Source organism: Colletotrichum spaethianum, assembly GCF_022836535.1.
Source record: "Colletotrichum spaethianum MAFF 239500 DNA, contig02, whole genome shotgun sequence".
In the NCBI taxonomy this organism is placed as follows: domain Eukaryota; kingdom Fungi; phylum Ascomycota; class Sordariomycetes; order Glomerellales; family Glomerellaceae; genus Colletotrichum; species Colletotrichum spaethianum.
The window spans coordinates 789,235-813,836 of NW_026054772.1; the positions used below are offsets into that span (position 1 = coordinate 789,235).

Genomic DNA, 24,602 nt, shown 5'->3' on the forward strand with positions numbered 1-24,602 from the left:
GAAAATGAGTGGAGGATGTGCTGCAGGGCCTCGTACCCGAATAGATGTTCGAGTACCTCTCTGGGTCCCGGCCGTCAAAGCCAGCAGCCTTTGACTGGAGTCGCCCCGAATATTGCGTAAGGATTGGATTTATCGATACGGGTTGCCGATGCTGGGGTGGGATCAGAAAAAAAATGTCTACGATCCCACTGGTCGCCTTTGCTTTCGCGATTTCTGTTCAGCGTGGAAGGGAGGAGAACGAAGTGCCCATGGAGAAGTGCCTCGAGGTACTTGCCTAGCGAACAGCGTCACAGCCTACCGGGCGGCATCGCAGTTGCGGGCTACACTTTGTTAGCTGCCCGTTAATGCGTTACGCATGCCCGCCGACTCGGTAGTGCCTCAGAGAGCGTTTTAATGAATACGGACCCCACACCCACTGTGTGATGACGAATAGCGGCCGCCGGTGGAGCAGCGCCATCCGAACAGCGCCGGCCACGCCTAAAAATTTCTAAGCTATTGCATTCACCAGAGCGCGACTTGCCTCCTGCGATCCACAGTGGCTCCTATTGACTGCACCGAGTACACTCGTCGAACCCTTCTCAGAATCATTCTTCGGATCTCATCTTCATCTGGAACATGAGGCCAACTTGATACGACCTCACATCCGTCAATATGCTGCGGAACGCCGTCAACACGGCCAAGAAGGCCGTCACTGAGCTCTCTCAGTATCCCAAACCCGGCGACAAGCTTCACGGCTTCACATTGCTGCGGACGAAGCACGTGCCGGAATTAGAGCTGACGGCTCTACACCTTCAACATGACAAGACCGGCGCCGACTACCTGCATATTGCGCGCGACGACAGTAACAATGTTTTCTCTATCGGTTTCAAGACGAACCCGCCGGACGATACTGGTGTGCCCCATATCCTGGAGCACACTACCCTATGTGGCAGCCAGAGGTATGTTGCTCGCAGTTTCAAAATCCTTTCATACTGACATCCCAGGTTTCCCATCCGCGATCCCTTCTTCAAGATGCTTCCGCGAACGCTGTCCAACTTTATGAATGCCTTCACCGCGTCCGACCATACGTTCTACCCCTTTGCAACGACGAATGCGCAGGACTTCAAGAACCTTATGTCGGTCTACATGGATGCGACTCTACACCCTCTCCTGAAGGAATCGGACTATACACAGGAGGGATGGCGCATTGGACCAGAGAATCCTCAAGCCGCCAACGGCGAGAAGAGCGAACTCGTTTTCAAGGGCGTCGTCTACAACGAGATGAAGGGTCAGATGTCCGACGCCGGCTACCTGTTCTACATTCGCTTCCAGGACCATATCTTCCCCGATATCAACAACTCTGGCGGTGACCCCCAGAAGATCACCGACCTGACCTACGAGCAGCTGCGTAAGTTTCATGCCGAGCACTATCATCCGAGTAACGCCAAGCTCTTCACATACGGTGACATGCCCCTGTCGGACCACCTTCAGGAGGTCAACGCCCAGCTCAACGCCTTTGAGAGGATACAGGAGGATAAAACGATCCACCAACCCATCGACCTAGCTTCTGGCTCCAAAGAGGTTACCGTTCGGGGTCCCCTCGACCCCCTGGTGGACTCTGATAGACAATACAAGACGTCAGTCTCGTGGATCATGGGCGACACCTCTGATGTTGTCGAGTCCTTCTCTTTGGCGCTGCTGTCCACACTCTTGATGGACGGTTACGGATCGCCACTCTATCGTGGTCTGATCGAGGCCGGCCTCGGAACGGACTTCAGCCCCAACGCGGGATACGACAGTTCCGCGAAGTTAGGCATCTTCTCTATCGGACTGACCGGCGTCCAGGAGGGCGATGTGTCCAAGCTCAAGGCCGAGGTTCAGCGCATCCTTCATGAGGTGCGCCAGAAGGGCTTCGACAGGACCAAGATTGATGGTTCCCTTCACCAACTGGAGCTGGCACTGAAGCACAAGACGGCCAATTTTGGCATGAACATGCTGCACAGACTGAAGCCTAAGTGGTTCACAGGCGTCGACCCCTTTGATTCTCTGGCGTGGAACGACACCATATCGGCGTTTGAGACGCAGCTCGCAAAGGGCGGTTACCTCGAGAGCCTCATCGACAAGTACTTGCTCAATGACAACACTCTTGTCTTCACAATGTCGCCGTCGACCACTTTCAGCGAGGACCTCGCCCGCGAAGAGAAGGAGAGGTTGGCCTCCAAGATCCAGCAGGCGTCCCGGGAAGCTGGCAGCGACGAGGCGGCCCGCAAGAAGTTTGAGCAGCGCGAGCTGGACCTCCTCGTCGAGCAGGGCAAGTCGAACACAGAAGACCTGAGCTGCCTGCCTACAGTCCACGTCAAGGACATTCCCCGGAGCAAAGAGCCCATCGTCGTCCGCGATGAGACCGTCAACAGTGTACAGATCCAGTGGCGTGAGGCCCCAACTAACGGCCTGACCTACTTCAGAGCCATCAACACCCTAGATAATCTCCCTGATGATCTCAGAGAACTGATTCCCCTCTTCTCTGACAGTATTATGCGCCTTGGCACCAGGGACATGTCTATGGAGCAGCTTGAGGATTTGATCAAACTGAAAACAGGAGGCGTGTCCGTAGGATACCACTCGACACCCTCTCCCACCGACTTTCACCTGGCAAACGAAGGCCTCATCTTTACGGGCATGGCACTGGACAGAAACGTTCCAGTGATGTTCGACATTCTGCGCAAGCTTGTGCAGGACACTGATTTTGACAGCCCGGAGGCTGCCCTCCGCATCAGGCAGCTCCTTCAGGCGTCTGCCGACGGCGTGGTTAATGATATTGCCTCAGCCGGACACCAGTATGCCCGCGGCTTCGCTGAGGCTGGACTTACTAGGAATGCCTGGTTCAGACAACAGATCGGCGGCCTTTCGCAGGTCAAGCTCGTGACGTCGCTTGCCAATCGTCCCGAAACGGATGGGCTGGTGGATGTCATTGACAAGCTCAAGCAGATCCAGAAAATCGCGCTATCTGGCGGTAACTTCCGTACGGCAATCACCTGCGGAGCGGAGAGTACGGGCGCCAACCTTAGCGCTCTGACTAGCTTTATGTCGACGCTGCCCAAGGACCAGCTGTTGTTGCCGGCATCCAAGCCTGCTGCGGTGCAGAGGAACATCAAGTCATTCTTCCCATTGCCGTATCAGGTCTATTACGGTTCACTGGCTGTTCCCACCGTTTCGTACACGTCTGCGGACGGGGCGCCGCTGCAGATCCTGGCGCAGCTTCTCACCCATAAGCACCTCCACCACGAGATCCGTGAGAAGGGCGGCGCCTATGGTGGCGGAGCGTACTCGCGAGGATTGGACGGTCTCTTTGGTTTCTACTCCTACCGCGACCCCAACCCTCAGAACACGCTCTCCATCATGCGCAACGCTGGTCAGTGGGCCAGGGACAAGGCGTGGACTGACCGTGACCTTGAGGAGGCTAAGATTTCGGTGTTCCAGGGCGTCGACGCGCCGCAGTCAGTGAACGCTGAGGGTATGGGCCGGTTTCTATCGGGCATCACCGAGGAGATGAAGCAGAAGCGCCGCGAGCAGCTCCTCGATGTCTCCAAGGAACAGGTGCGCGACGTTGCGCAGAAGTACGTCGTCGACGCCCTGAAGAGGGAGGAGGAGCGCGTGGCCTTCCTGGGCGAGAAGCGCTCGTGGGTGGACAGCACCTGGAAGCTCCACGAGATGGACATTAGCGGTGCCGAGTAGACAGTAGCGCCACTGTATCTGTAGACGAGGGCCGCTTGAAGTTTCTTCGGTCCATGTACCATATCTGTACAGCATATGTATGTAGTTATACCCACCTCATGATGATCTGAGGTCCTTTGTATGCGTCTTTTCATGTGTACGCGTTCAGATACGATACGTCTTCCTGCCAGATCCAATGGCTTGGAGACCACTAGACAACGCAAGATCAAGACCATGAGCCAGGGGATTCTGTACACGTACGAATAACCGGCCAGCTCGTTCTATCAGAACCGACATCCTCAGCATTGGATCGTCGGACTAAAGCGCAGAGTACATGCCTGGCCAATAAGATTTGACCAATTACAGAACGCTACAGGCCCGCCGAGTGACAAAACGGGATACGCGAAAAATCGAGTCAGCCCCGCATACGTCACGGTGCCATAAATGTCACAGGTTCCTGATTGAGGTGGACTTGGTGGATTTGGTGGACGTTGACATCGACATCGGCACGCGGCTCACAAAGGGATTGGGCCAAGGAGGCTGAAGACGGGAGGCAGCCCAAAGCCTGGTGCTGGGGGGTACAGCCGGTGCAATGCCGCAATGCCGCAAATATACGCGACAACGGGTTGGAAGAGACCGTGGTATACTTCTAGGCCATCTGCTTGCCTGTTACTTATGCCGGTGGCTGTTGGGCCCGGCGATGTCCCGCCGTGTTGGCGATTTGTGACAAAACTTAGCGGAGCCACAGCTTCCCAGTTGAGCTGGCTGCTTGGAGTGCACGGAATCAGGCTAATTATGGTAGCTGTCCGAGTGGACATGCGTGAGGGAATTTATCGGGATGCTGGCCAGCAAGCAAGACATGGGCGGCAGCGGTCTGGACGGCGTCGTTATTTTTTGCCAATACGGACAGTATTTTCGTTTGTTGTTTTGAACCACGGCGTGATCGTAGGGTCGGTTTTGGGGACGGTGAGTTAGGGTTGGCCGGCCCAGGCATCTCCAGTTCGTCACCCACAAAGACCCCAGTTGTAACTTGGAAGAGCTAACTTCGCTAGCCGCGATGTTGACAGCAGCGAAAGCTAGCGGAAGCCGGGGCAAGATGGAAACCTGAGGGGCGCGGGATGGCAGCGAGACAACAGCACCAGGGCGGATGCCAGGTTGACTTCTACTAGTGTATGTAGAAAGGATGCAAAGTTGCGGTCTGAAAAGGCCGATGTGTCAGCACGATCGGTGATGGAGGTGTGGCTGGTCTGCTGCAACAAGTGGGTTGGGCAGACAAACGGTTAACGGTCTGGTGGGCTGCAGCGCATTGAGATGGATGGCGCTCCATGCGGTCCATGTTCATTTCCAGCAATGGTCGTAATGGTGGATTAATGACAGCCACGGCCAACCCTCCAAGTTGAGGCCCTCCACGTCCACCACTGGATGGGGATCCCGATGGCAGCGCAGTGGTAGATGTACTAGGTATAGTACCTTGCTTCTTTGTCATCCACTGTGGCACCTTGTTCTGCAGTCCCGGTGTCTGAGCCGCAGGGGGGGTGAACGGATGTACTCCATACATGACCTTACGCTGAAGAATGGGCAAACGACGGCGAGCGGTCGAGGTACTCGAACTTTAAACGACGTACCGGTTCTGGATCCGGGCGGGCCGCGTAACAATCCGGAACCTGAAGAGCCTGCGTCTGGATCTTCGTTTCTGGTTGAGTTTGCCAGCCGGCCTTTCGTCTGAATGGGACGGATATTGAAACTGGGTACTCTGGGGACTTGACCAGGACGCTGCGGGCGAGTATCATCTTGGATGGAGACAGGCTGAACCTTGACCGGGAAGCTTCAGTGTTGGCACAGACGAGTTGCAAGGCAGAGGCTGCTGTTGATGTCGGGCCACCGACAAGGGAAAATTTTGAAATAAATGTGGGTATGTTGACTGTTTGTGTGTGTGTGCGTCGTGGTGTGGCCAACCTCGATGCCGCTCCACCGACGAGGTACCTGCACGGAAGACAGACGAAACCTGAACCCTCGCGCCAGTCGTAATAAAAAGCCTTTGACGGACCCCCCGCCACACATTCAGTCCTCCAACACCACCCAAAGGTTCATCGTCAACCCGCAACACGCAGCAACTCAACCCTTTCGCAACCACCGCAATTGTTATCCCGCTACCTGGACTCTGGGCTTCGATTCACCGTCCAGTTGACCGTTTTCTGGTAGGTTCCGTCTCGTTATTACATAGCGAGCACCCGTCCGCAGCCGCGCAAACCCGCCTTGACCTTGTCTGTCACATGGCATCGTCATCACCCAGCAATAAAATCACTCGCTCAACTCTCGTCACCAACACCGGGAAGAAACCCCTCATAGAACCCTCGCTGACCAGCACAGATCTATAAGATCAACTCTTTCCACCGCCAGACTTAGCCTTTGGTCAATTCAAAGGCACAACAGCCCAGCACGGCTCTCCTGGCCGTGAGCTTCGTCAGTGACCAAGATTTCAGCCTACGAAAGACTCTGCACATCGTCAACGCCATCCCGCCTCCGCCTGCTGAAGTCGTCTAAGCAAGAGCTCGAGTCCTTTCTGTTCGACGCTTTGCTTCACCAGACGCCCCCGTCTTCTCCCACCCCCAACCAGCTGCCGCATAGGACGGGCCTAGAGTCTCTTCCTCTCGCCGAGGGGGAGTCGAGGAGACCTCGTCAGATCACTGAGGGTTCAGTCTGCTACCGCTTTCGACCACCCTAGAATCCTCTTGCCGTTCTAGGTTTTCCACTATCAACCCCGTCACAGGGAAACATCTTGCTATTACGCAAGAGTCGAAACAGTCCGACCCTCCACACACCACAACTCTCCAACCGCCACCCCGTCAACCGCTTGGGATATGGTTATGGCAACAGCCGCGATCGAGCACTTTGCACCAGCTACTATCAATTATGCTAGTACCTACCAACCAGTCTTGAAGACATCGCACTTTGTCGATCACGCCCACCACCACTCCAATCATGGCGTAATCAACCCCAAGCAGCTGATTGGCGAGGCTCTCCGCCAACGCGTGGAAAGCATCGACCATGAGATTTGTGAGCCAGGCGACGAGGACACCTTCTTCGTCGGTGATCTCGGCGAGGTCTACCGCCAGCACATGCGCTGGAAGCTTAACCTGCCGCGCGTCAAGCCCTTCTATGGTGAGCCCCCTTCTTTCAGAATTTTCGACCCTCGCCACTGACCAGACTATAGCCGTCAAATGCAACCCCGACCCCAAGGTCCTGCAGCTCCTCGCTGCCCTCGGCACCGGCTTCGACTGCGCCTCCAAGACGGAGATTGACCAGGTCCTGAACATGGGCACAGCCCCCGAGCGCATCATCTACGCCCAACCCTGCAAGACCAACTCGTACGTGCGCTACGTCAAGGCCAAGGGCGTCAAGCAGATGACGTTTGACAATGCCGACGAGCTCCGCAAGATCGCTAAGCTCTTCCCCGAGGCCGAGCTGTTCCTTCGCATCATGACGGACGACGAGTCGAGCCTGTGCCGCCTGAGTATGAAGTTCGGTGCCGCCAAGGAGGCTACTAACGAGATGCTCGGCGTGGCTAAGGATCTTGGCCTCAACGTTGTTGGAGTCAGCTTCCACGTCGGCTCCGGTGCCTCGGACCCCATGGCCTTCTACAAGGCCGTCTACGATGCCTACGAGGTCTTCGAGCAGGGTCGCGCCTACGGCTTCGAAATGAAGACGCTCGACATTGGCGGCGGCTTCTGCGGCGACACCTTTGAGGACATGGCCGCCGTTCTGCGCGGTGCCCTCGACGAGTACTTCCCTGCCAGCAGCAACGTCAACATCATCGCCGAGCCCGGCCGCTACTACGTCTCCGCGGCCTTCACCATCGCCTGCAACATCATTGCGCGCCGCACCGTTGAAGACCCCACCCTCAACGAGAAGCGCTACATGGTGTACGTCAACGACGGTCTCTACGGCAACTTCTCGAGCATCATGTTCGATCACCAACATCCGGTCGCCAAGGTTCTCCGTGCGGGCCCCTCGACCGTCTACGATACCTCCGCAGCCAACGCATGCCCTGACGGCGAGGGCATCCGCTACTCCGTCTGGGGCCCCACCTGCGACGGCATCGACCGCATCACAGAGACCATCTCCTTTGAGCAGGAGCTTGACGTCGGCGACTGGCTCTACTTTGAAGACATGGGCGCCTATACCAAGTGCTCCGCCACAAAGTTCAACGGCTTCTCTAACGAGCATGATGTCATCTACGTCTGCAGCGAGCCTGGTGCCAAGGCCCTGCTCAGCATCTAGTTTGGTGTGGATTCGTATCTTTTGGTTGCCAGTTAAGTTGTTTTTACAGAGGCGAAAGAAAATAAAACAGGAAGAAGACAAAAAAAATTTTTTTAGACGCGGAACAAAAAGCTAAACAGCAAACAAAACCCGGCCCAACAGCACACATTGTAGAAATGTAGCCATTCACTTCAGATACGTAGTTGGTTATTAGAAGATTTTGTTCCTTGTAGCATAGGAATAATATAGTTCGATATCGGGCCGCACCACGCATCCGTTGCAAAGCTGCAGTGACAACCTTTGACAGTCTTTTCACAGGTCGCACTCGCCATGAATAACCACTTCCTGTTTCACCAAGATGTTGATACCGGCAGCAGCAGCAGCAGCACGCCGCCACACATGCACCATCGACGTCAGTCTAGGCGTGAGGCTCATGCAAGACATGCGCTTCCCCCTCGCGTCGCGCGCTTCGCTGCAGGCACGGTCGGGCGCATGATGCAAGGGGCCCCACACCGTGAGCCTCTTGCGGCTGCCTTCCTAACAAACAGTTTGTCCCAACGCAGCAACGCAATTCGCACTTTCTTCATTACTGCTTGTCCATGCTGTCGTCCCTCTACTTGGTGACCAGCACACACTACTACTCGTTGAGCCCGGATGCGCTCTCCTCCCCCAACCAACATTCGTCGTGGCGGGCGAATGCAACCTAGCGTCTCTTGCCTTCTTTCTCTGTCTAAGCTGCGCCGTGAAATGCCAAAATTCGTGGGGACGCTTAAGAGTGTTTTTTTCTTTTCCATGCCATCCGCCATTCGTGAAGTTCCTTTTCCCGGCCCCGGTCGTTAACCCCCACCATTCATAAAAGCGTTCGTCTTTCGTCCACCCACGGTTCACCGTGTTCTGTCATCTAATTCGAGTATTGGTTTTTCTGTTATGTTCATGCGTCTCTCGACCTGCTCGCACTGCGGTCGTTTCCAGGCTGAAGAATACTCCGAGCTGTGGCTTCGTCGTAGCCGATGACGTTTGTCAGATACAACATCCTACACCTGGTCAGCATAACCTCTCATCACCCAGCCATACAACACTCACCTGTCATCGTTGATCTCACGCAGTTTGAGGTCCTCAAACCTCTGCTGGCAGTCCATCCACGCCATCGCCCGCGCTTTCGGCTGGACCTTCTTGACCGTGAACTTGAACCGGCCAGTGACAGGCCGATGGTCAGATACCCGTACCTCGTGGCGCTTGTAGTCGATCTGCTTAATCCTGCCACCTCCGCGATACAACAGGCGGTCGCACCACGCCGGCGAGCGCTTCTTCTCGCTCGTATCGTAGTTATCCGTGCCAACATCGTACTTGTAGGTCGGCGCGAAAGTGATAGGCATCTCGTCGAATGCCCGCAATTTGAAGGCTGGGTTCCGCCGCTTTGCCACGAGCAGCTGGTCCCGCTCAAGAAGCTTGGCCAGGTTGTTCTGCTTGACGGCGATGACAACCGTATCGCGAGACATCGTGTCAATGCGGTAATTGAGATCACCGTTGAGCAGACATAGCTCGTGGTCCAAGATCATGGTGCCGTCTCCGCCGCCGACAAAGCTATCCAGGCGAGCGTTGGGGTCCCGTTCGGGTGGCAGAATTTGTGCCTCAAGAATAGCAGCCACATCATTGTGGCGACTGTTGGCTTGCGACTGACCTGCTGCTAAATGGCAGTTGATGAAGCAGAGGGACGAGTCATCCACCATGAACCGCACAACGATGGCGCCCTTGTTACCATGCAGGCCGCCCATACCACGCTTGACTTCTGCCGCGCTGAGATTCTGGATACGATCTCTAAGTGTCGACTTAACAAAGATGCACGTGAACAACCCAACAAGCGTGGCCGTGTGCAGTAGATGGTACAGACAGTCCGGCGGCATATAGTCGTCGAGGCTCTTCAGCAGAAAGTCTCTCCAGTCGCGGTACTGGTGACTCATGCGCTCCTGATCGGAACCCTCCTTCTTCTTGACTTTTAGAAAGCGTTCTGAATGGGTTAGCCTTGATCATTACTTTGAATGGGCTGACATACTAGCTGTTGCTGTTTTGTCTTCCAGGTCTACCAGCTCTTGGAATCCAAACACGAGAATGTCTGGGGAGCTGTTGGCCGTGAGCAGACTCTTGATGAACTCGGCATCCTCCTGCGCATATCGCAGACTGTGAGGCGTCGAGGCACCCGCGTTCCAAGTCATACATAAGACCTTGAGGTCCTGGAACTCGCAGTACTGCGTGTCCATTGCCTTCATCTCCGTCTCGTGCCAGTCGTCCTGTAGCAGGCCGTCCCAGACACGGATCATGTTGTCGGCACCAAGCGAGATGACCTGGTGGCGATCTAGCCGGTAGCAGCTCGACACATCCGAGACGAGCTTGACAACCGGGTTCTTCTCGTGAGCTTGCCAGTCTTTCTTGACAGCCCAGGGCGTTGGCTCCATGTCATAGACGCCGACCTTGCCGGTGTTGAAGCCTGCCCACAAATAGTCACCAACCCCTGCCAGAGAATTGATCTTCCAGGAACTCAAATTCACAAGACCGAGACATGTGAAGTCCTGTGTACTGTAAATAGACACCTTGCCATCGGCATGGCCGAAGAACACCTTACCCGGCTGCGACCGCACCTGGGTCCCCGAAGTCACCTCGCCTGCAGTTTCCTGAGAAAGAGCGCGGACCAGGACTTGAAATTGAGTTTGACCGTCCGACGTCGGGGCGAATACTCGAATCTCCTTGCCGGTCGCGTGCCACAGCTCGTCTCCAATAACCATCGAAAACGAATGGCCTTTGGGCAGCCGGAAAGCCTGGTGCGGGTTATTCGTTAGGTTCGGCGTGCTTGTCTCATCAGGACCCCAGACGAGCAGGCCGCCCGTTTCATCCAACGTCCACAGCTCATTGAAGTGGCGGTAGATCTTGACAACCTCATGTCGTCCATGAGCCCCTGGCTTGTTCGCAATCACGCTTTGCGTGGCGATGTCGGCCTCCATGAGCTCGCCAAAGTTGTTACCGATCCACAGTCGCTTCCCTTCTTCGTCCACGTTCATGCCGGGTTTGAAGGCCACCGTGGTAGCCTTAATGCCTTCGCCATGGGCAAAGCTCATCAAAAGCTCGCCATCCCGGAGACTCCACACACGCGTGAGGTGACCGGTCGTGCAGATGAGATCGCCACAAACGTCAAAGGTGCGCGGGTCATACTTGGTTTGAATTTCGTGCATGCCGTGCTTGATGTATGGCGGTCTTCGGTTGACGTTTGCTGGGTCCGGAAAGTTTGGCGTGGAGCCGTTGATCTCGACTTTGGAACTATTGCTAGAGGGGATTAATGACATTGTTGGCTCGGGCTGAGGATGCGCGGGTTGCACAGGTTGAGGCGGTTGCGGAGGCGGGGGCCGAGGAGCAGCTCTCTCCGACGTCCGGTCAGTCACCGTGTTCGCGCGCCCCGGCAACCTCGTCGGAGGCGGCGGATGTGTTGTAGGGGTTGAAACAATACGTTTTGGTGGAGGCTGAAGCTCAGAAATCGAGTGTGTGACGGCATGCGTACTGACGCCCGGTCTTGGAGGTCGCGGGGGCGGCTTCATGGTCACTGGCGGCCGCGGCGGAGGCTCTGCAATCGTCTGCGGCCTCGCGGGAAGTGCGGGCACGGTCGGCCGGTCGCCGGTGATCTGGGGTGTAATCTGCCCCTTGACAAACCCGTTCGCTTCCTGTTCCCGCTGGTTCCGCTTCGTAGCGATCGAGTGGTGAACGGGCGGCGGTGCGAATCCTACATCTAACGGTCTTCCGCGCTGAGGCGGTGGCGGCTCCGTCTGCGTAACATGTGCTTTCGGCCTGGTGGGCAGCGTGGGAGGCGTCGGCTCATGTAGACTGTCGGGACTTCCGGGTGGGCTGCTAAATGGCGAAGTCTCCACTCGGAGCTTACCTCTGCCATCGGCAGCAAGCTGCTGGTCAGTATAGAAGGGAGGTTTCGCCTGCGCCTGCATAGATGGTTTCTCAGCCCGATTGATCGGCGGCGGCACGGCGGGTTTGTTGTCTCTCCGAATCTCCCCCGACCTTCTCGGCGGCGGTGGTGAAGGCGGCTGGGAGGCTGAGAGTCTGGGTGAACGCCGTGGCTCGAGCGAGGGGGTGTGTGGACGGCTTGGGATCTTGAAAGTCCGCGACGTTGTGGGAGTGGTAGGTGTAGAGGAGCCGGAGTCCGCATTCAGAAACGTCGGCGCCTCGGCGTGCGCGAACCTCGAGACGGAATTCTTGGGAGGTGACTGGGGAGGCTCAACCATGACGGAGGGAGCCTTCACCGGCTCGGGCTTCAGAGTGGGAGGAATACCCGGGGGGCGGCCGGGCGAGCGAGGAACAGGCTCATGCAGCGGGGGAGGAAGTGACGGAGCCGAGATGCTCGCACGCTCTCGCGGTCTTGGGGGAACCGGCAGGCTTTCGGATGAGGCTTTCGCATCTCGAAGGAATTCTGGCTTCGGAGCCGGCGAGATGGTTCGGGGCGGGGAGGGGCCAGGCGCGGCGGCGGATTCGCCGTTCTTGTTCATGTTCTCGAATTGCGCCCTCAGGGAGGAGACAGGTTTCTAAAGCGACGTCAGCACGGCAGCAGCACTACGTACACAGGACACAAACTAGTGATGAGCCATCGGGCCCATTCTGAGCAGGAGGAGCCATTGTGGCAGCAGAAGACGACAGCGGGGGCCCAGGGCGCTGATACCCATCACACCCACGTCTTCAGGTGCGTATCCTCATGAGCCCATCAACGGCGGGCGTTTGTTCGAGGGCTGGCGCCTGCTTAACCGAGGACGAAGCTGCTCAAGTTGGGCGTCGCAAGGGTGCGTAAGCGGGCGAGAGTGTTCGTCGTGCGTGGATGTTCGGAGAGATTCTGACAAGAGGGATGGACGGCCGTGCAAGAGGGCTGAGGAGCATAATGATGCTGGGCGGACGTTTCGAAGCTACTGCGACGCGCGAGAGAGCATGACCAGGAGGAGGGCGCGCGGGAAGAGAGCGACGGGTGTGTTTTGTTGTGGTGGCAGTCTGCGTCGTTGTGATTATCGACGAAGTGGCATTGCAACGGCCCCTTGGAGCAATAAGATTCCCAGTCGGGTGTACTATGTAGCCGTTTTGCTGGGACGGCAGTGTGGATGGTGTACCTGATTCGCCGGTACCTTGGAGGGGGCACCGCTCTGGGGATGGGGGAAGTACCGTTCTCTCTGAGATGAAGCAGGGCAGGGAGGGAAACGTGTGCTAGGCACGTAGGCCGCAGTAGTGCTCTGGTGCCAGACAGGAGAAGATGGTGGGTGGTCACTGACACTGGCACAGGAGAGGGGGAGGTAGCGGTACGTGGTGGGATGTACGTAAGGTTTGAGGGGACTCGCCATCCAAACACTGCCGTCAATTACGACTTGCGCCGCGACGTACCTGTCCCGCCGCAGCATTGCGCCCCATCTGGGTTGGCAATATCCATAATGACATATGACCCTGCCAAGCCGTGTCTCCATTTTTGCCAGCCTCATCAATTGGGCAAGGATTGAGGGCCGTTGCGGGACTCTGCTACTCGCCGAAGAGAGATGGCAGTGTGCAAAGGTACGACAGCCTGAGGTACGGTACGGTACCTCCGTCCAGGCACGACTCCCTTGGGTGTGCGGGCACGCGTACGTACAAGGGCCGTTTGCCTTGGTTCCTGAGGAACACCACCTGTTCCGCAATTAGCGAGCCCACAGCCTGGTCTGCCGCTGAAAGCCTTCACCCCCCTGTACATTCCTTGCGGTCGTTGAGTCCGGCGCAGTAAGGTACAGTAGGTTGTCCCGTTTGTGGGATCCAGCGAGGTACGTATCCTGACCTGCCTTACCTCAGCTCCAACTGCTCCGAACAGGCTAAGCCGCCTTGGTCATTCGGGGTCCATAAGTTGCGTGCACGGTGCACAAGGCCAAGCAATCGGCTATACTGAAGCTCCATCATCAGACCATCCCACTTTCCACAGTGCGTCCTCAGTCCTCAGTGGTAGGCTTGCGCTCCGATTGACCAGGCTCACAACGTCCTCGAACCAACTCCCAACAGGGCTACGGTTTTTTTTTCTCTTTCTTCCTCACCTCGACGAACAAACATCTTCGCTTCTGCTACAAACCCATCGATCGTCAACCTCAATCCTGTCGTAAACATGAACACCGTAAGTTGTCCCCTAACCGTCGCATCTGGTTTCAAGTCATTGGCTAACATCATGCCTGATCCCAGGTCAAATCGTTCTGGTAAGCTTGACTCGTCGCAAACCAATCTCGTCGTCGACCACTCACTGACACTCCTCGTCGCTCAGGCTTGGATGGGGCTCTCTCTGTGTTGGTACGTCGTCACCCAAGCCTCGTGGTCCGGGTCTCAGTTAGTTAACCTTGTCGCATCGTAGCCGGCGGAACCGCCTATTACTTCGCCAAGCAGAGCATCAACGCCGATCGCGCCGCCCGCTTTGAGGAGCAGCGCAAGAAGAAGATGATGGCCCAGTCTCTCGAGTACGGGGACAACGTCCCCGCCCAGCCCGGCTCCGCCACCAGCATGGGTGGTGAGGCGCGAACCGATACTGCCGGCTCTCCCAGCCAGGAGTCCAGCTCCGATCCTGCCCCGACTCGCCACGCGCCGGCCACCGAATCCGAGAGAGTGTTTGAGAAGAGCAAGTACGAAAGTAGTACACCGTTTAAGAGTCCCAAGGGGGATCGCTTCTCGTAGCCGGACGGGAGTGGGAAAGGATTGTGGATACCGAGTTTGTGTAACATAATTGCTCGGCACATTGCGGCCGTACACTGTATCATTGAGGACGACACGACGGAACGATGTCTTTTCGCGCTTGTATTTGGCGGTGCTTGGTGTTCAGGTGGAAGAAGCAGGTGCTCATTGAGGATCACAGTTGGTCAATGATTCATTGCATGTAGACCTATGCAAGTCTCTGGCTCTAATTGGCACAAGATGCCTCCCTCTGTTTGCACGAATATTAACTAAATTACCTGTACTGTTCGATTTTATCGAAGGACATCCCAATGGCTGGGAATGGTATTCCTAAGCTACACGCGATCAAAAGCATCAAAGCTTGGCCCCAAGGGTAGCTGCGGCGGAGTGGCGGATGGCGCCCGCCGTTAGACTGGCGGTCATTCACACTGGGCATATGGGTCCAACGCCGCCCGGAAGAAGCCGTGGAGCCCGATCCTTCTACCTCTCTCTAGCCTCAATTTCTCAGCCACACTTTGAACACACCTACAGCTGTTGCACAGCGAAGCTCAACAGCTTCAGCTCAGTATCCCACCTCACCTTCACGCGAGCCACTCATTCTTTACCTGTCATCCCCAACGGGATGCGAACTTTACCACAATGGCAAACCCCGAGCTAGCAATAGCCAAAGCCTCCTTCAGTGCCATCCTCTTCCGCAAAGAACCCGTCTCGCTCACTCGCCCCGAGATCGAGTCCTTCCACACTCTCCTCCACGACGCGATACACCAGTGCTCGCCCGCCAACGTTCAGGTTTGACGCCCTCCAACGGCCTCTCTAGCCGCACTATCCCGTCTTTGCCGTGCTCTGCACCTTGTGTTGCAGGTCGACTAAACTCCTGCTGCCTAAATCTAGAAATGCAAGCGTTGGATTCTCGAGAACCTGGTCCCCTCGCCGGCGCGTGTCGCCGCCCTCGGTAAATATCTGGCCGCCCTCTCCAACTCCTTTCCCGACGAGGCCAAAACGAAACCGTCCACCCGACGACGACGCCTACACATACTCTACGTCCTTCATGACGTACTCTACCACGCCGTCGTCCGCGATCGAGACGCGCGCTTCGCGACCGAGCTGGAGGCTAGCCTGACGCCCCTCCTTTACGGCGCCGCAAAGTTTCGAAACTGTCCGAAGCACACAAAGAAGGTCGAGGACCTGCTCGTCCTCTGGGAGAAGCACAAATATTTCTCACCAACCAGCATCAGCGGCTTCCGTGAGACCATCATAGAAGCGCCCAACGGACGGAACTTGTCCAAGGCCGTAACGCAAGATCAGACGGGCTCGAATCTCGGCTCCAAGCTCCCCAAAGATGCGCCGTACATGATACCCTCAATCCATGGGGATCCCAACACGCCCTGGTTCGACCTGCCTGCCGCCAACTGGCTGCCGCACCTCACGCCGAACTCGACGAAGCCTATGAACCCGGACATGATCAAGCCGCTGCAGCTCGCTCCTGGGCCAGCTGACAAGGCCCTTGCAAACGCCGTCAAGGACCTGCTCGTTGACGTTGAGAGGCTGTACAGCAAAAGCGCTACCTCACAGACTGCCAACTCGCAGCAGCACATGGACCTCAGCGAGATGGGCGAGCGCATCGTGCTGGACGAGATCACAGGCGAGGTTGTGGACGGAGAGACGTACTACGGCTGGTCGCGCAGGTTCTGCGAGAAGATGAAGCAGCGCAGGAAGAAGGCCAAGAGAGGGGACGACAGTCGTGGACGGGGTCGCTCTGATTCACGGAGCCGCTCGCGAAGCCGCTCACGCAGCTACTCCCCTGGTCGGTCCAGCAGAAGCAACTCCTCGCCCGCCTTCAAGCGGCGTAGGCTCTCGCCAGATGCGCGGAGCCCCAGCCCCAGCCCCAGCCGCAGTCGTTCTCGGCATCGGAGTCAGCAACGCGGACGGTACGACTCCCGCCACAGTCCATCTCGATCGAGGTCGAGGTCAGGGTCTCGTCCACGCTATAGATCGAGATCAAGATCCCGTAATCGAGGTCCGAGAAGAGACAAGGGCCGCACGAGCAAGTCACCCCCGCCGGAACGCAACCGACACAATCTGGACTTCGGACCAGGGTATCATGACCGGGGACAACCGCACTACCAACCACCACCTCCTCAACCTCCCAGTTATCCCCCGCCGCCGACTTTCCCGCCGTACCCTCCGCCGCTCCCACCGGCTAGCGGCTTTGGTCACTTTCCACCGCCCCCTCAAGGTTACCAGGGGCAATGGCCTCCGCCGCCGCCGCCGCCTCCTCCTCATATGGGTGGCCCCTACCTCCACACAACTGGTCTCCTCCGCCGGGTTCTGGTGTACCTCCACCGCACACGGGCGGATGGACTGCTCCACCACCGCCCCCGCAGCATCAGTATCAACAGTTTGGGCGTGGCAACGGCGGATACCGCGGCCGCGGGGGAAGGGGAGGCTACGATCGTGGGAGGGGTGGATGGTAGACGTGTAGAACAGCAGATGACCGTAAACATCAATGACAGAATACGAAACCAGTTCGTCACAGACCTGCGGCGCCCACATTGCTCTCGCGAAGCTGTTTTGTTACCCAAGTCTAATTTGTGACGATTACGTCTGTACTCGTTCATTGTCCAAGGCAGAAACCAAGGAGAACCCCTCAATTCCTCATGCGCTTCAGGAAGGAGCCGCAGAAAAAGAAAAGGAGCCTATCTCCCAAATTTCGCCTTTGTACGCCGGTCCTATCTTTCTCGTCCACTTCTTGTCCCTCCCCTTCCTTCTTCTTCTTCCCGGCCACAATACGTTTTTTCGTTCCCCCCAAACACAGTAAACCCCCGTTTCTGTTTTCACAAACGGCTGGCGAGTAACGACTCAGGGTCAGTGTGGAACACACTTTCGAGTTTGCATCCTCGCGAAATAAAAACCACAAAAAAAAAAAGTAAAGAGAAGAGAAGCAAAGAAGTGACATCATGAAAATTAAGTATGTTCCGGGGGCGGCGAGGCCCCATCCCATGAGCACGGAACCTTCTTTTCCTCTGCCCAATGTCATTTCCTGGGTGACTCTCTGAATCGCCCCTCAAGCACACACATGCATGAATTCTCCCTGTGAACCCTTCAACCGGCTGAAGGCGCAGAATTTGGTGGTCATGACTCCTCATCTGCCTCTACCTTCTCTTCACCATTTTGTTCCGAGCCCTAAAATCGGTCTGGTTAACTGGTGATCCAAAAAAGAAAAGTGGTCAATGATTGAAGGATGCAATAGTAATCCGCATGCCAGCAACAAAGAGCAATCATGTTTGGCTATGGGGTTATCCTACCGAGTCTTGTCGCTCAAGCCTACGATCCCTGCGATCGCCATCTTGCAGCTTGAGAGAGTCTAGTCGCTTCTGATTATCCTCGGTGCCGTCAACTTCGTCAACACGGGACAAAGACCCAGCATGTGCTCTGCCGGTGCCGGAGGCACCGTTCGCCGACCGCCTCTGCTCAGCCTGGTCCGTAATCGAAGCCCACTTTCTCTCGCGCAATGCTTCTCTGGCCGCCGCGCTGTTTTGCTGTTCAGTATAGTCGTGGGAGCAGTCGTCAAACAACTGGGGGTTGATCTCCATGAAAAGCTTCATCGCGTTGTAAACCATGCCATGGATAGTGCTGTGAGGGGTTAGCGTGATCCAACCACTGACAGATGCGGACTCACCGGTTCCAGTGCCCCTTGGAGTTCTCGTAGAGTGGCGCAAACATGATGGGCAGGATGATCTCCACATTGTCGCTAACCAGGTTACAAAAGTACTCATTGTTCCAGAAATACAGCGCGCGCTCAGCGACTTGGAAGTGAGGGCTGGCGACGGACTTAGCCAGCTGGTGAAACAGCGGCTCTTGAACTTTGGCGAACTCGGCCGGGTCCATGACTTCGAAGATGTCTTCGACCTCGTTAAGGAACATAACCTCTTTTGTGCTGTTGACTTTGGGCCAGTATCGGAGCAAGCCGAGGACGACCTGTAAATGTTAGCTTGAGCATAACCTCATGCAACGTCAAACTCACCTCCTCTGTCAGTGACGCGTCCTTCTCCAGAAACTGGACAATGCAGTATGCCAACTGAGGATGGTACATGCTCAGACTCTTGACTTTGTGCAATGGTATCAACACGCGGGTCAAAAAGGTTTTGTGCTCCTCCTTCAAGGGCAGGGCAAAACCGTTGATAATGGAACCCAGAATCTCCAGGAGCTCCGCAATGCCGTTGAATCGTTCTGTCTCGTAGGTGAATTGAAAGAAGACGTTGTTGATGGAGCGGCGGATGAACGATCTCAGGTTAAGGAACTTGCCATAGATGCGGTGCAGCGTCGTCTTGAGGAAGTCCCTCTCGCGCGGGTCCTCAGAGTCGAACAGCTCTAGCAGTTGCAGAACGAAGCTGTGGTCAATGTAAGCCTTGGCAATGTTGGTGTTGAAGTCCTGGCTCTCGATGAAGCGGAGGAAGAACTCGTAGACGACCTGGATGTGGGGCCACGCGACCTCCAAGACGGGCTCGTCCTCTTCGGGGTCAAACGCCTCTCCCTGGGGATTCATCGGGGGAGGAATGGGGCGAAAGAGGTTCTTGGCGAACATTTCAACGACTCTGGGATACATGGGTTCGGTAATGACTTGGCGGTTGTTGGCAACGTAGTCGAGCAGCTCGTGGAGAGCCAGTCGCTTGATTTCCTTGGACTTCATGTCGCCGCTAGCATCGTTGAAGTCAAAGATGACATTACACTGGTCAATCTTCTGCATAAACAGCTCCTGGCGGCGGTTGGGGGGCACCTCGTGGAAGCCAGGGAGCTTCTCAAGCTCGCGGTGGGCCGAGATGTCGAATCTCGACGAGTGCTGTCGTTTGGGCGTTCGGAGGCCCTCGGGCACGTCCTTGGGCGTTTGGTGGAGGCGGTCGAACATGAGCGACTTGGTGCCCGCCTTCGGAGGCGCAAGATCATGCGGCATGGTCTCGGCGGCACCGGGAGGTGGGACATGCTGGTCGGGTTAACATCGTCCACTGTGGTATCAGGCTGGGGTCTTACCGGAGCACTGGGGCTAATGATCACCGTGGGAGGCAATGTCCCGTGGCGAGCTGGAGAACCTCCACCGTTAGCACCCTGAGCGGCACCTGCAGAGCTGTAGCGGTCCGGGACGGCACCTTGCTGGTTGCTCAATGGAGACGGCTGGTTCGCAGCGCCGTGATCTCCGGGATGAGCGCCGGCGTTATTGGGAGGCAGGGGCTTGTTGCGAGAATCGTTCAGATTGGTCGTCGAAGACGATGGCGTCGGGTTGGGGGACTGGTTGGCGTCGCGGCCCGAACCTACGGATGACGGGGATGCGGTGCCATCCTTGGAGTCTTTGTTCTTCTTAGGCTTGTTGGGGTCTTTGCCGCGCGAGAGCTGAGCATGCTGGGTAGTCAATATCGTGGTCAAAGGTGGGATTGGGCTCAGGGGCCGGGTATGAACGGAGTACTCACCACCCTCTGGCTGAAGCGCTTCATTTTGGACGTCACGGTGATGTCCCTCTCCGTGGGGCGACAGACTCGCCCGACTCAACAGCTGCAACAAGAGACAGTAATCCGCAATGGACGCAGGTCCGACGGGTCGGGGTATGGGCAATGGTGTAGGGGGTGAGGCCGGCCAACAATGGTGTTGTGTTCTCGAACTGGGAGGTTGTGACCGGGTTGCTGATGCGCAGTGGATGGTGGTGCGAGGCCGCGGTCTAGGTCGCAGCGAGCGCGTCGGCGGATGGATATCGACGTGATGATGAAAGGAGGGCGTCGCTCGGCGAGGGCTGGGGCTTGGTTGTCAAGATGGCGTCGCTCCGCGATGCGAAGAGCAGGGGGAAGCTAGGGGAGAGGATTGGCGGGTTGGATGCGACAAAGTGACGACCCATCAAAATTGACAGATGAGGAGAGCGACCGGGTAGCGAAAGGAGAGAGCCAGATTCTCGAGGTTCGAAGAGGATGGGGGCTGCTCTGGATCGTCGGTAAAGCTGAAGTTGTTTGCGGGGCCCAGGTGAAGTGTGAGACGACAACGCGGGACCAGAAGCCGGCCTCCCCTAACGTGCTAGCGGCGGTGAAATATTAAGGTGAGCAGAGGTATGGGCACACAGTTGTCTGGCTCTCGACAGCTGGAGACGGTCCAGTGATGTGCGGCAGCCAGCCAGGAACAGGCCTCGACAACGGGGGGTGGCAGGCGGGCAGATCGTTTAGTGCGATGCGGTGCGGGATTGGGAGTTGGCGTCAGAGGTTAGATAAGGTAGTGTTGGCAGTTTGACGAAGACAGGATGAATTTGGAAAGTGTGAGGTTGAATGTGCGCATTGGACTGAGAGCAGAGCAGAGACACAGTCGACTTGATGCTGTAAGAGGGGACGAGGTTGAGGAGTGGAGGTCGAGGCTGCTGCGCAAAGGTCCTTCTGCATCAGCAACTGGCCAGGTACCTCTCTCCTACTGTGCAGGAAATGGGTGGGAACTGTGGTGGGTTTTGGGCCGTCAACGCAGGATACACGCTGGGAGAATAACAACAGCAGCGGCAGACGCAACAGCTGGGCGTCGAGAAAAGAGGGACGTACGGATGGGGGAAAGGGCCAGGGTGCTGACGGGTGGTGGTGAGGATGGCAGGCACTGGCGGGGACCGCATGTAGGATGAGGCAGTGACGCTACGTGTGTGCACGGATCGATGTGCATTAGGTAAGATAACGCCCCCTCTCTTGGTTGGTTGATGACCTTGGGTTGCGGGACGTCTGTGAGTGGCTGCCCAGGAGCTGGACCCTTGGAGCTCAATCTCTTCGTCGGCAGTACGATTATTCCGGAGGGCTGCAACGGGTGCGACCCCCTTGGACCCCCATAGGCGATCTCCACAGAAACAACATCACGCTGCGCTCTCCTGACGACAGCACACTGCCAGCCCAAGCATGGTCTGAAGAAGGGGTCTGGCTGGCCGACTCCGTGCTACTCGGCCAGCCACACTGTATTTTGGCTGGCTGCAAGTCACCTGCCAGCCCTTGCAGGGACCTTCACTTTGGGCTCATCCCGGGCAGTGTGGGCATCATCACACCACCATGGGTCCAAGCTACCTCAGAAACAACAGTTGCCAGTTCTTCGGGAACAAGCAATCAACTTTGGACGATGTGGCCGGCTGGGGGATCTGAAACGCCCATACGTCTGTCCGTCTCCATTCCTTGGAGAATACCTCATGTTTTGCTGCAAATAGAGTAGATGGGGACGGATTGTGGTCTGGATAGGCAAACGTTGCGCGCCCTAGACGTCTTGTTTGTGTCGTGTGCTCTCGTCTGAACTGAACACGTCGAGTTGGTTGACTTGGTGAGGTGTACCTAATGTAACGGGCTGTACCGACATTTGTTGCAACGTAATGCCTTCATTGAAATATCTATTGCAATCGGGCAGATGAGCATCTAGCAATCGCAACTATACAGTGCAAGGACTGCTTGCCGCCCAGAGCACCTGCAAAAATGTCGTGGCTGTCGAAGTTAGCCAGCGTTTCGCACCGTGCTTCACTCATCAACAATTTCAGTTGCTCAGAACAGCATCGGACATTCCAGGGCTGCGATAAGGCGCTGGACTCAACCCCGCCCGAAACGGCCTTAAACTCGACTGGCAGAGTCTGTTTTGGACGTCCATTAAGACACTGTCTCACAAGACCTTGGGAGCAGAAACAGCCAAAGAACCGGGCCCAAAACGGCGACTGATTGCGACGTCAACCCATGGGTGAAAGACAGGTACATGCAGGCCATCACCATGGACACCAAGGACGAGCGTGTCAATGACGGGATGGCGGATGAGGGCATCCACGACAACGCTCGACCGAAAGACACAGGCGGTCGCCCGTTGGCGGACTGGCAAGACAGCAACTCGGCACCCCGGTACCCCATCCCGAAGAGAGCCATGGGTGCCGTCGAAATCCCTATGATTGTCATGAACCTGGATCGAACAGAAAAGGCCTTTGGTAATATCTCATCTTTTCAAAACGTGTGTACCAACGTCCATTTACACTCGGCAAAGGCTGACCATGCCAGATCCTGGACACGGAGCGCAACACAATCCCATTCTATCTCAACCCCGAGAGCCCCTTCCGCAGACCCATCATGTCTCACAGCGCTACCAGTCACAACGTGGTGTTGAAAATCACAGTGCCGAAGCGCACCGGCAGGAAGCGTAAGAGGGGGACCAACGGGCCGTGGGAGGGCGAGGTCGACATGGCCGACATCTCCAGGTCGAGTTCGTCAGGGGAGCAGATCTGCTCGAGATCCAGGCTGGACAACCCAAAAGTGTTACGGCGGAAAATGCAGGATAACGTCGACAACTACGACGTGGAGGCTGTCGGTGTCATCAAGCACACCCATCGCTTCAGAGGTAGGAACGTCTCTTCTCGTGATTCGGACTTGCTAACGAAAGGCAGGCATGGCGGACTTCCACTGGGGCCTCGAGCAGTCGCCTTTCATATCAAGGTTCATGAATCAGGTCATGCCTGGCGACAGTAAGTCTTTCTGTGTTCATCAAACCGACCTCGCTGACATGCGCAGTCACGCAAATGAGAGACTTCAAGTTCCTCGACGGCGTGGACAAGGGACCGAACGCAGACATCATCCCGCCGCCAGTGTGGACGCCAATGACACTGCCGTTCATTTACAACTACTCCCAGAATCCCTACGTGCGCTCCGAGCTCGATCACGCCGGCCAGACCAAGCTCATCAACACTCAACTGCCGACCCTCATCGGCTACTTTCTCAAGGCGGACCAATACCCTATCCCGGATGGGCCGCAGACGCCCTACGATGGCACCGACGAGGAGGTCACGCACTGCATCGCGCGCATGCAGGAGGCGATGGAGGAGCGTCCCATCTGGACACGCCGGTCGCTCATGAACAAGCTCGGCTCCATCGTCCGCAATGCTAATGTCATGAAGCGCTGCGTCGGCTACGTTGGCTACCAGTTCCGCGGCGGGCCCTGGCGCGACGCCATCATCAAGTACGGCATCGACCCTCGCACGGATCCGGCCTACCGGACATACCAGACCATGATCTTCAACATGCGCAAGCTGCAGGCGGGCCACATCGGCGAGACATGGCATGCTATCCGCAGCCTGCGCACCGAGCAGCGCCAGCCGCAGGGTGATAACCATGAGTCTCACGTCTTCGACGGCAAGTCGTACTGGACTGACGGCAAGGTCTGGCAAATCTGTGACATCACCGACCCGCTCATTGCGAGGCTCTTCGCTGAAGCGCCGCAGCGGCCCGAGGTCGACATTTACAACAGCGGCTGGTACCACCAGGGGACGTGGGCCAAGGCCAAGGGCATCATGAAGACCAAGATGATTGCGATCCAGTTCGGCCGCAAGCTCAGGGACGACGACTTTGCGGGCATCTTCGACGTGCGCGATACGACGCCGCCGCCGGGTGCCTCGAGCGTCCACGTGCCGCTGCCAGACCTCGAGCTCACCGATGCCGAGAAGCGCGTGCTGTACGGCCGCCGCTTCAAGGAGCCCAAGAAGAAGCGCAAGGGCACTGCCTACCGTGTCACCAAGTCGAACGGGCCGCGCGGCGTGGCCGCTGCGGCGGCGGCAGGCAGTGGCGGGGGCACGCCAAACCCGGAGATGGGGGTACAGGAGGAGCTCATGTCTGCCGGGGAGGACAGTCTCGAGGAGGACGATAGTGAGGGCGATGATGACGAGGATGGCGAGTTTGGCGGCGAGGGGCGTGTGTTTGCGCCCGTGCCTGGTCTCGATGAGGCCATGGATGGGATTGCTGAGGAGTACGGCGACGAGGACGAGGATGGGGTGGGTTACGGCTACGACGAGGATGCCGAGGGGTACGATGAGACGCATGTCTATGACAACGTGGGCGAGCTGCATATCGGCGTTGCGTATGCGGCAGAACAGCCTGGTGAAGCGGACGTGGAGACGGCCTATCCCTCGGAAGCACTACCATGATGGACTT

The 24,602-nt window shown here is 56.9% G+C and overlaps 7 protein-coding genes and 1 non-coding gene across 8 annotated transcripts; 5 read left to right on the forward strand and 3 right to left on the reverse strand.

Annotated features, from left to right (window-relative positions):
* Positions 1-651: 651 nt before the first annotated feature.
* Positions 652-3,714, forward strand: ColSpa_01108 (mitochondrial presequence protease; the record flags this gene model as incomplete). The annotated part of the gene is made up of 2 exons (XM_049267320.1): positions 652-938; positions 984-3,714. 2 exons carry the CDS (start codon positions 652-654, stop codon positions 3,712-3,714), a joined length of 3,018 nt encoding a protein of 1,005 aa, XP_049123277.1.
* On the reverse strand, positions 2,352-2,467 carry ColSpa_rRNA_002. The gene has a single exon (XR_007414233.1). It is a non-coding gene; the product is annotated as a 5S ribosomal RNA (ribosomal RNA).
* Positions 3,715-6,560: 2,846 nt separating the features above from the next.
* Positions 6,561-7,974, forward strand: ColSpa_01109 (ornithine decarboxylase; the record flags this gene model as incomplete). Its single annotated transcript, XM_049267321.1, has 2 exons — positions 6,561-6,855; positions 6,908-7,974. The coding sequence occupies 2 exons, from the start codon at positions 6,561-6,563 to the stop codon at positions 7,972-7,974; spliced, it is 1,362 nt and encodes a 453-aa protein (XP_049123278.1).
* Positions 7,975-8,884: 910 nt separating this feature from the next.
* Positions 8,885-12,618, reverse strand: ColSpa_01110 (putative inositol polyphosphate kinase; the record flags this gene model as incomplete). The annotated part of the gene is made up of 4 exons (XM_049267322.1): positions 8,885-8,987; positions 9,037-9,961; positions 10,007-12,527; positions 12,577-12,618. 4 exons carry the CDS (start codon positions 12,616-12,618, stop codon positions 8,885-8,887), a joined length of 3,591 nt encoding a protein of 1,196 aa, XP_049123279.1.
* Positions 12,619-14,104: 1,486 nt separating this feature from the next.
* ColSpa_01111 (uncharacterized protein) lies at positions 14,105-14,661 on the forward strand (the record flags this gene model as incomplete). The annotated part of the gene is made up of 2 exons (XM_049267323.1): positions 14,105-14,113; positions 14,377-14,661. 2 exons carry the CDS (start codon positions 14,105-14,107, stop codon positions 14,659-14,661), a joined length of 294 nt encoding a protein of 97 aa, XP_049123280.1.
* A 636-nt stretch (positions 14,662-15,297) lies between these two features.
* On the forward strand, positions 15,298-17,140 carry ColSpa_01112 (uncharacterized protein; the record flags this gene model as incomplete). Its single annotated transcript, XM_049267324.1, has 3 exons — positions 15,298-15,447; positions 15,550-16,504; positions 16,554-17,140. 3 exons carry the CDS (start codon positions 15,298-15,300, stop codon positions 17,138-17,140), a joined length of 1,692 nt encoding a protein of 563 aa, XP_049123281.1.
* Positions 17,141-17,954: 814 nt separating this feature from the next.
* On the reverse strand, positions 17,955-20,144 carry ColSpa_01113 (serine/threonine-protein phosphatase 2B catalytic subunit; the record flags this gene model as incomplete). Its single annotated transcript, XM_049267325.1, has 5 exons — positions 17,955-18,291; positions 18,338-18,636; positions 18,683-19,639; positions 19,687-20,043; positions 20,121-20,144. The coding sequence occupies 5 exons, from the start codon at positions 20,142-20,144 to the stop codon at positions 17,955-17,957; spliced, it is 1,974 nt and encodes a 657-aa protein (XP_049123282.1).
* Positions 20,145-22,404: 2,260 nt separating this feature from the next.
* On the forward strand, positions 22,405-24,595 carry ColSpa_01114 (transcription factor tau subunit sfc4; the record flags this gene model as incomplete). The annotated part of the gene is made up of 4 exons (XM_049267326.1): positions 22,405-22,635; positions 22,683-23,019; positions 23,066-23,143; positions 23,190-24,595. The coding sequence occupies 4 exons, from the start codon at positions 22,405-22,407 to the stop codon at positions 24,593-24,595; spliced, it is 2,052 nt and encodes a 683-aa protein (XP_049123283.1).
* Between the last annotated feature and the right edge of the window lie 7 nt (positions 24,596-24,602).